Genomic DNA, 11063 nt, shown 5'->3' with positions numbered 1-11063 from the left:
AGCTTTCCTTCAAAGCACTTTTAATAAGTTTAATAAAGAGCTTTCCCTTGCTGGTTCCATGCATTTTTCTTAAGCGCTTGTTCTCATCCGTGTCTGGCGAGCCGCAGGGTTACACCCCCGGACTGGTCGCCAGTTAAATGGAGATTAAATTCAGTTAATGACCCATAATGTATGGCTGCTTTAAACAGCCTTGGACCACATGGCACGGGTTAATGAATTTAAAACACCATAAACAGGCATCTGGACCATTAAACACGACTCAGCAGATTGGAGAATTGGAAAAAAAAAACAAGCTCTGATAACAGCAAAGGATGAAGCTTTTATAATGCAGTGTCATAGCAGAAGAAGAAAAAACTGATGATACCATCAAGGTGCATTTTTCTATCCCCCAACTTCACCTTCAATTGACTGAGGCGAGTGCTGTCCTGTTCCTAATCGCATCCCCTGCAGCAGCAAATACTTACAAACTCTTGACAGACAAAAAAAAACGACAAAGTGCCAAAATTAACTGTTGAGTTCAGAAAGTTGACAAAACGTGTCACATACACTTCTTGGCACTCCATCGACTGTCAGATAAGCTCGATTTGCAACATGAAAATAGTTACTATGATCATGTCCATGCTCGTTTACAGTTGGCTTGTGAACTAGAACGTGTAGCGGCCCGAGATTTAAGTAAGCTTTGTTCAATGAAGAAACAGCTGGTAAAAATTGAGGATGAAAGGGAAAAAGTCTCACCTATGGACAAATACTGGACTTTCTTGATGTTTCCCACTGAAGATATCCAAGAAATGTTTGACAATATTTACAAGATATCCAGTAAAGAACATAACATGTTGCATTTATATGCTTTAGGTTGTTACCACTGTTTGGCAAGCATCTTACAATGATTCACAGAATTAGTTTTACAGAATTAAAGAGTAGTTACAAAGAAAAATCTGAAAAAGAAATCATTAAAAAAATTAAATTAAAAAAAGATTTAGTCTAATCCTCCATGATGGACCAAGAACGCAAAAGTCTGTTATTGTGTTTCATTCATCGTGCGCAGTTTTAGGCCAATTAGGATCTTCAATCCGCCGGAAAATAGCAGGAAAGTTTTTCCCTCCGTTTCGTTGCACTTTCTTTCCCTCCTCTGTGCACACACCCAATCGCGAAATGATGACATCATCAACCTGCAAATACAAAATATTTGGATGAGACACACACTAGTGCGTCATATGCTAAACAAACCTTAAAATTAGATAACATGATGCACCCACGTTTGTTTGAACAAATGAAAACAAAAAAAAGTCAGAAGTGCTTAGTTTACGCAGTTTTTCCCACAGATTTGAAGTCTACTTGGGAGGGTGGACTCTCGGGGGCGTTCCCAGTCCTGTTACTTGCTGCATCTCGAACCTCATGATCCACAATTGAGTGACAGCGAACTAATGTTAAATGCGCTATATCTGGTCGCGACACGTTTTGTTTTTTATATATTTTTATAAATTTTTCTTCAAAACTTTTTGAGTGGTGGCCAGTTTACTTGGGTGGCCCACCCAAGTATTAACATGGTGTGGGAAACACTGTTACGTTAAAGTTAGTTTAAGTTATGGCTTGTGCATATTGCATGTGCATGTACATGTGCACTTCCAATGTATATATTTTTCAAACTAATTAATTTTGAGCTTTTTCTTGTTAAGGATAATGTGAGTTGGGTTTTACATGGTATTGCTTTGTTCTCACAGTTTGTGTTATGCTGTAGTTATGGCTCACGCTATATTTAGCTATTTATGGCAGGGCTCTTCCCTAACCCATATTAATTATTTTATTAGTGGAGATTACGCTAAGTTTGATTTCTATATTATGTAAAAAAATATATATATATTATATTTTTTTTTTTTAAAGTTGCAAGCATGAAGTTGAATTTTCAGTGTTACAATTTAAAAATATCCTCACTAGATCTCATCTTTATGCTCACTATGTAATGACTGTTTAAAATCACACCTTTTCTCAAGTGACTTTTTTCTCAATATTTTAGTCAAATGTTGCCTTTACATATCAGCCAGTCAAGAACAGTGAGAGATGGAAAACACCTCCTGATATCATTGACCCAAGATTTCAAAAGAGGGAGACCTGAACCTCTCAACTGCCGACACGCATTGAACGGGATGTCTCATTTTCACAGGCTGCACTACAATAGAGATTTGAGAGTTCAAATATTTAACAAAAGTACTCATTTGAAAAGTTAAACCCTTCAAAGAAAGCTGGAACATTGCAACAAAAAAAAAAGTGTGACCTCTGTGGCGCAGACAGAAAACAAATACAGTTGTGTGTGACCTTAGCAAACAGAATGGAGGAAAAAGCACCACGTACCAGCTCTTCATCTGGGACCCGTGTAAATAGTGGATGATCGCTAAAGTGCTTCACCATCCAAAGGTGGACCTCCTCCACGTCTGTGATGGTGTAAACCAAACCCTGAAGAAAGACACAGCACGCACAATCAAATAAAAAGGCAAGGTAATAAGTTTGGGGGGAATTTGGATCGATTTATCAAACATTTAATTCCTTCTAGAAATTTTGAACTACTTTTTCCCCCCCTCAGTATTGCGATTTAATATGAAATTATTTTTTCATAGTACTCTTTCTATGTTTATTTTTTTATTTATATTTTTACAAACAATCAATAAATTAATCTATATTACAATAAACAACGCCAGATGTATTATGGATAAATATTGTGCTCTTATACAGTAGGTTAAGCTTATGCTAAAATAAAGGCAAATGTGCCAAATTGCATTCTTTTGAGCATTCACTATCACAGCTTCGCAGGATTATACCAAACAAGTGTGCAGTAAACATAAATCAGATTACAATAATTAAAACAAATCTGTGGCCTAATCACTTCATCTTTTCATGTTCCATGAAACAATGATATGTAAATGTGGACTGCACTTCTTCAGCACTGAACCCATCAAGACACTATATAAAAAAATCAGGACTGTGCTGCAACTGATGATGATTTTAATAATCAATTATTCTGATGATTGTTTTTTTCGATTAATTAATCATTGAATCGGATTAAAAAGACATGTTTTAATTTCCATCCCTTTATTCAAAAACTGGACATTATGACACATGGACAGTGCAGAAAATGCATAAACAATTATAATTCAGTTCCTGGCTTGGTACTTAACATGGCAAAAATGTCAATTATTTATTACAAAAGTAAAAGCAGATGCTTTCAAAAGTCTAATTTGGAGGAAGAAAAAAAAAGACAATCATTCTGCTTTCATGGAGAACAACAGAAATCTGAGGCTATTTACAAAAGATGTGGACAATTTTTTTTGTCTGTAAACAATTAATGGATTACTAAAAATATTTATTGACTAATTTGTTCATTCATTAGTTGTTAACTCAATTTATCGTTGCTACTCTATGTGTAAAAAATAAAGCCTAATGACAAACGGAAATGAAACATTTCCCCTCAATGTAACACATTGCGATATTAAGCTGATTAATTGTTCATTCCTACTAAAAATATGTACAATTAAATCCACTAAATAATGACCAAGTCCAGCCCCCCAAAAAAGTAACTGATACCCCACCAAAATGTTTAGAATTGCTAGTAAACGGTAAATATACCGCAAACTCCAAAGATTAATATATCATTTCAATCTTATCTTACATTAGCCTTTAAAATAAATGACTTTACACCAGAAATGTGCGCGTATGTAAGCCTTAAAAATACCAACTGTCAAGAAATTGCAAGACCTCCTTGTAAGCTGAGCTTTTTAATAGCCATGCAACAGAGCAAAAGCAAGACACGTGGCAATAACTTCAACCCAGGATGGACTTCATGCTAAAATTTTAGAACAGTTCAGACGAATCGTTTCAACTTTACTTCACAGGAGTTAGCACATTCTTCTTTCGGGTACATTCACAGCGAATACACCGAGCAATGTGTATCAACCAGCAATCATTTTCATCCGCTTGTTTGGTTATTTTCCTTAATAAAAAAAACATTTAAAAACTGCATTTTATGTTATCTTAATTTGTCGGATATTTACATGGTTGACAATCTTAAACAATAAATTGGGGAAACTGCAAAAAAATATGACTTTGAGAAGAGAGTTTATACTTTTTCAAGGCACTGTTAGGTACTGTATGTACAAACGAGGGTTGTGTAACCTTTACAGAGATCTGTGGTCCGGCGAGAGCTATTCCACTTATTAGGATGTCAGTGTAAATTGCGTCTGAAGGTTTCATCACATTTGCAGCGCAATGATCCCTGGCAGGATGATAAAAATAACACAGAGACAACACAGAGGTTAATCCCCCGTGTCACTGTAGTTTACATTGGAGGCTGCACAGATAGCTTTACTAGAAAAAGGATTTCTTAGAAAACTCAGTCATGGCACACATTACCACATTGCACTGCACTTTACTTCAGCTTTTTTTTTTTTTCCAGGGAAGCCGAGATATGACAGACTGGACAGTGGACACATTTGATCTGATCAGCTGTCTTAAATGTGACTCGTGTTCAGATGCAAAAAAAATGGTGTCACTCATAAACTCTAATTCATGTTTTTGGGGGGGACGACTGCGTCATGTAAGTCGATTTCTATGACGGCCGTCCCACCCACCAGCATAGTTATGGCTGGGTGCCAAAAGAGAAGGAAGGCCCTGGCAGACTTTGTGCACACATGGACATGCACATACACGCCAAAGGAAAAACTATAAAGTTTAATTCGGCATAAGGCCCTTCTTTGTTACAAGTAATGAATTGGTGGCTGGAGAGAAGGCATATCGGCTGTAGGGTTTGATTTACGCAACAGGCAACTCAGGGATTACTACACCGTAAAAATGAGTGACTTATGACTTATTTACAGGTAACACCATGAGTACAATGGAGGAACCCTTGATATACAGTTCATTTAGCAACAATCTCCTCAACAAAAAAAAGGGCTTTTTTTTGCAACAATGATACATTTTGTCGAGGTGAGGTCCACTTCTCGTCTAAACCAGTGTGAAAAGCCTTATTTAAAAAAAAATAAAAAAATAAAAAACTTCCGGTAGGCTTCTACATCAACACAGAAAGTGACCCGGAAGTGGCCTAAAATCAACAAGAAGTGACACAGAAGTGGCCTAAAATCAACCCGATTTCAACAGGAAGTGCCTGGATTTCAATAGGAAGTGACCCGGGAGTGGCCTAAAATCAACAGGAAATGACCTGATTTCAACAGGAAGTGACCCGGGAGTGGCCTAAAATCAACAGGAAGTGCCCTGATTTCAACAGGAAGTGACCCGTGAGTGGCCTAAAATCAACAGGAAGTGACCCGATTTCAACAGGAAGTGCCCTGATTTGAAGTGACCCGGAACAGGCACGCTGTTGCGTAGACCTTTCACACTTAGCGAGCAAATGTGTGTGAGGGTTCGTTCGAACGCTGCGATGCAACAGGTCACATTTGATTACGTTTGTCAATCAAGGTACAGAGAACGTGCATATCATGCACATGCGCTTTGATGGAAATGACTTGGAGAGAAAACCTATTGAGTAGTGTTGCTGCCAAATTTGCTCACAAAATGGGAGGGGGAAAATTGTGATGATGAACCATTTTAACAATTTTTTTTTTAATGCAATGGCAAACCATTCTGCCTTTATATGTTAGACATCATTAGCGCATTCACATCTTCATATCTTCAGCAGCACTTCAGTTCACACATCAAGCAGGAATTTTCAAAGGGGACTGAACTTTGCATGCGCAGGTTATGAAAGGTTTGAAGGTCAGGCAGAAAAATAGACAGTTGCTCCCAAAATTTTTGAAGCACTCGCATCAACTTGCTCAGAACATTGCACAAGCTAAAAAGGCATACAAGGGAGGGGAGTTTGTCAAAACATGCAAGAGGCCACTGGTCTAATGTATTTAGAAATTAGTCTCTGAATTCAGCTTTACAGTCTGTATAAGATATCCTATTTTCACATTTGTATGGCCATTAGAAAAGTTTAAAAAAAGGCTTTATGATGGGGGCAGTTTGACTCTGGATGGTGCTTTGTGTTGTACATACCCCAATTCTCAGTGTGTAGGCATATTCTGCCAACAGCGTGGGACTGATGATCCTCCATTTGTGTTTGGTCTTCTTAAAATGAGGGTCCGGGAAAAGGAAGAACATCTTGCTCAGCTAAAAAGAAAGGAAAATGGTTACAAACTCTTAAATGAGGGCTGAGATTTAACAACTTTGAATCACTCCGACTCATACACAATTGTATTTTAAAACAACTACTTTGACACTATTATACTGTAAAGTATAATGTAACCTTTTAAAAATGGCAACCAAAATATTTTGCGGTTGGTTGTTGAACACGGCTGTTTGCAAGCTGGAATTTCCCTTTATAGTCCCCTATAGTTTCTCACGTCAAATGTACAGACTGTTGATATTAGTCTGCCAGATCCATTAAATAACATAACCACTTCTTTTTTTTATACAAGGAAAAATGATTAATGTCAGGTATGGACAGAAAGATGTGAAGGTAATCAGTGGGGACTGCAGCAGCCTCAGGGGACTCGGTGATGATGGAAGACAGAAAAACATTGTGTTCTTTTCAAAGTTATAAAAAAAAAAAAGGGCACAAAAGTAGTTTAGGTCTTCGGAAATGCATGTTAAAAAATAACTTTGGACACTTTATTGTCTTTTACATACAACACAAAACATTAAGCATTAAGTGCTGTTTAATGGTAATAATTTAAAAAAAATTTTTTTTAAAGAAGATTTTTTTAATTAAGATTTGAGCTTGTTTATTTCCAAAATAATCAAACATCTCTCTCCAGGCCACCCAGTACAATATGGCTAATGCAGTCATAGGTCAACAATAATTACAGCCATTTTAAATATCTCCAGAGATATTTAATCAGATCCAAGACCACGAATAAAGACCACAAAGTCATCTATTGCCTACTTTCGACTGAGGTGCCCTAAAATGGATTGTGTTCGACTTCAGAGGTTCCATCGTATGCGGAAGCCTTTATACTCCAACATATCAAACTCGTGCGTTGTGACACAAATGGAAACGATCAACCTGTAGACACGCCATTGAGAGTTGTGCTTCAGTCATGGACCAGCAGGGCAAACAAACATACCGGTAATTGATCACGCTACGGTTAAAATACATTTGACAGTTTAAAGCTTAAGAGTCACTCCTAGTTACGGTGAACTGTCACCACATTCAAATGTGCTTTGCTGGGGTTGAACAATGTGGTTTGTTATATAAACATAGCATTTATGACATCATAGAAACCTTGGCACTAGACCATCAAATGCTTCAACTAGCTAAGAATTCCATACATACTGAAACAAGAATGGGACCGATGGAAACTACTTTTCAACTCATGCATGTACTGTTTAGTGTTTAACTCAAAGTTCCAGTGTACAGTGAAACAAAAGGCTTCTCCAGTCCAGAACTGAAGTTTCCATTTTAATCCACTCCGCTGTATTCAGTTAAAAACACTTTGTTGATTAGGGGTGTGCCCAAAAAAATCGATTCTAAAAAGAATCACAATTCTCATTTAGTATGATTCAGAATTTATTTTAAATGTCCCAAAATCGATTTTATTTAAATTATTTTATGCTGTCTTGCCTTTGTTTGTGTGTGCCTTTACTGGGAACACTGTTCATGTTGTACCCAATTTGGCCACAGGGGCAGTGTGGTTCTACACGTTCTGATGCACTGTTAAGTTGTAGCCACATTAGAGAGTAGAAGGAAAAAGTCACAATCAAGTTAGCCAATAAAAGTTGTTTTTTGCAGCGTAGGAAGAGCATATGCCGGTGAGTAATGTTAAGATGCTTATCTGTATACATTCCTGAAGCATTTTGTATGAATAGCCGTTGTTTTGAGTGATAAAAGTGCCGTGAGTAGCGCGCTAATTAGCATTAATTTTACTGTACTGGCTCAGGCCATTTAAGGTGAACACTTTATCCCAAGTAACTAATATGAGTGTGGTACAATACAATCACTGTGTAATCTAATAGGCGTTTTAAAAAGTCATAGATTAATGTAGCTAAATGGAACGGATCAAAAGTGTCGTGCACTAATGTACTCTAAACTCAGTTGATGCGATGCCCCCCTACATCAATCACTCCTTTGTTTTGAAATCCTGGATTATTTTTTTGTTCCACAAGCCCTAAAGCAATTAAGTCCATATGTTAAACTTGAGGAACGTAATTATTTTTTGTAAAAAAAAAATAAAAAATTAAAAAAGGAAAAAAGAAAGAATCTTGTTACCTTGGCAGTGCCAGGACTGAACGTCAGCATTAATTTACAGTTATTAATGTAACGGCAGGCTATGGTATAAAAAGTCTCAGTAGGATGGGGTATATACTGTATATATATATATATATATATATATAACATGTTGCATAAGTAATGTACTGGTACTTTGAGACAAATGTTTGGCACCTTCAGCCACCACAGTGGATACAGAAAGAAGTAATCACTTTTGGTAGGTACAACAAATCACATTAGCAGTACAAGAAAAATGTTGGCAGAAAAGTGAAGAAACCAACGACATAATTAAATCAATGATCATTGTTAACATTTTCAATGAAAACTTCATGGCCCCTGACATAATCATTCAGGAAATTCTACCTGGTCTCTTTATTGAGAATATTAGTGCAAATGGGAAAACTTTTTTTTTCTCATAAACTTCCATTGAGAACAGGGAGTTTTGGAAATATCCAGAGTTGTGGAAACGTAAGTGAAATTGTGAATTGATCCAGATTTACAAAACAAAACAAATGAGTCTCCTTCTAGGGACCTGACTAAACTACACAGAGTAGATTATATTTTACTTACTGAATTCTCATTGAATTTTATACTCTCGCAGTGTTTTAATTAATGTGCTGGTCATTATGCTTGTTTTATCATTGCCTTGTTTAGAGTTTCCCTGAACTGTTGTTGCCAAGCCAAAAAAAACAACAAAAAAACTCAAACCTTTCAGCAAGCCAGCTTGTCATAAAATAATATGGGGAACAAGCCACACTTGGCCCCAAAAACCGACTGGCCAAGTATCAAGACATCCACGAGGTGTCATAAGTCTTCAAGTGAACAAAAAACTGTATGTCAACATTATTACATTACAACATAATAGTAACAAAGTAGAGTTTCTGACTGGGCCTTGCAGTCGCTTTGAAGCCAAAATAAGATGTGGCAGTGTTTCCCACAGATTTAAAAACTACTTGGGTGGATGGACTCCGGCGGTGGAGATGGGAGGCGGGTTGGACAGGAGGTGGGTCTCAGTCCTGCACAGTGTTTCCCACAGAATTGAAATCTACCCCTAACCTCATGATCCACAAGTGAGTGACGGCGAACTAATGTTACATGCGGTATATCTGGGCGTGACACGTTTAAAAAATTGTTTGTTTTTTTCTTGAAATCTACTTGGGTGTGGCCAGTTTACTTGGGTGGCCCGCCCAAGTATTAACATGGTGTTGGAAACACTGTGTTGTGCTTTTATTTTGAAGGTGGTGCTTTAATTTTGATGTGTATGCATCAGTACGGGAAGCAAAGAAAGCAACAACTTTTGTTTTCAGTGTTGCAAACTTAGCAACTTTGTCTGAAAATCTGTGACTTTTCTAACCACTATTTTTTGCCAGCAGTTGTCTTCCTGTTGGTAACATTTATATTCCTTGTGAGTCCCAACCACAGACGGCTAATATGAGTAGAGCTACGTAAAAACAACACAAATTAATTCTTTATTTTAATATATTAAAATGATAAGAAACAAAACTGAGGTTAGTACATAAGTCTCAAACTCAGGTCCTCGAGGGCCGCAGTCCTGCTTATTTTAGAGGTTTTCCCTCCTCTAACACACCTGAATTAAATGTTCAGGATCATTATCAGATTTCTGCAAGTGCTTACTTGATGAGCTGATCCAATAAGCATGAGACTGCTCATAGGGTAACATTTTAAAGTACAAATGTAACAATGCGAAACGCATGTAAATCATACCTGTCCCTTCTTGAAGAAGTTGGGAAGATACTTCATAGCGTTGCTGCGAAGGCAGGAAATGTTTTGGTAGCTTCCTGGATTGGCCTCACGCAATGATTTGATACGATCCTGGACATAATCGGACACCTTCACCCGGATCTCCAGGCCCAGCATGAGTTTGTCAGGGAAGAGTGGAGATAACTCCACTGAGAGAAGATGCATGAGTTACAAATACCAAAAAGTCGACAGACACTACAAGCCTAAATGGGTGAGAGTAATTACCTAAAAGTCCCCCATATCCACACCCAATATCTGCAAACTCAACTTGTGGAGTTCCTTCTTGAGACTGCTCCCCATTAAATAATTGTGGATAAAGCGAGTGCCAGTCCATCTCCTCTGAACACACAGGACTGACGAGACAAAAATGAAAGTAGTGAGTCTCTATGAACACGTATGGAAAGAGTTCAAATAAGATGAGGATGATAAACAACTATATTGCTTCGTGAAAGACACCAAGGTGTGCTGTAATTGAATTGTTGAAGAAAGTGAGTAATGTACACATGAACGTCACTCACTAATCAAACGAATGATGTGCCATCGGGTTTGAATGTGCTCGCTGTCTGTAGTAACGCTTCTGCGGCATTGACGACGAACTCATCTTGGCTTCCAACATATGTTCTTTCCTCCCGATAACACACAATTTCGTCTTTTATTCGCTTCTTGTGAAACGAGTACCCCCTGAAAAAACAAACTCTCGCGTCACGTTTGCATCTAGTGCACACTTTCCCCAAACACACGTCGCGGAATTCCGACGTCATCGTTAAGCGACTAGTTCCCCCCCCCCCCCCTTTTAAAAACTAAACACATTAAGAGGATGATATTAACAAATGTAGTTACGGTATGCAAACTAAAAATCAACAGTGGATTATTTTAAGAATAAAGTACGGACCCGCGTGTAATTGAAGCCCATTGAAACAAATTTGGATTTTATTTTTTACTTTATTTTTAACTACCTAAACAATTAATCAGAAAGCGGTAATAAACATTCACTTTGGGATTGGAGTTGATAAAATCCCGGACAAACCGGGAAAAATAAATAAAATGA

General features: G+C 37.5%; 1 protein-coding gene across 1 annotated transcript; it reads right to left on the bottom strand.

Annotated features, from left to right (window-relative positions):
- Positions 1 to 299: 299 nt before the first annotated feature.
- On the bottom strand, positions 300 to 10750 carry mettl1 (methyltransferase 1, tRNA methylguanosine). The gene is made up of 6 exons (XM_077573461.1): positions 10534 to 10750; positions 10241 to 10368; positions 9980 to 10164; positions 6043 to 6156; positions 2350 to 2451; positions 300 to 1169 (listed from the first exon to the last, which is right to left on the bottom strand). Exons 1-6 carry the CDS (start codon positions 10629 to 10631, stop codon positions 1029 to 1031), a joined length of 768 nt encoding a protein of 255 aa, XP_077429587.1. The 5' UTR covers positions 10632 to 10750; the 3' UTR covers positions 300 to 1028.
- Positions 10751 to 11063: the final 313 nt, after the last annotated feature.

This window comes from Vanacampus margaritifer, chromosome 8 (genome assembly GCF_051991255.1).
Source record: "Vanacampus margaritifer isolate UIUO_Vmar chromosome 8, RoL_Vmar_1.0, whole genome shotgun sequence".
In the NCBI taxonomy this organism is placed as follows: Eukaryota; Metazoa; Chordata; class Actinopteri; order Syngnathiformes; family Syngnathidae; genus Vanacampus; species Vanacampus margaritifer.
Note: the sequence above shows the minus strand (reverse complement) of the source record. Positions and strands in the feature narration are given on the sequence as shown.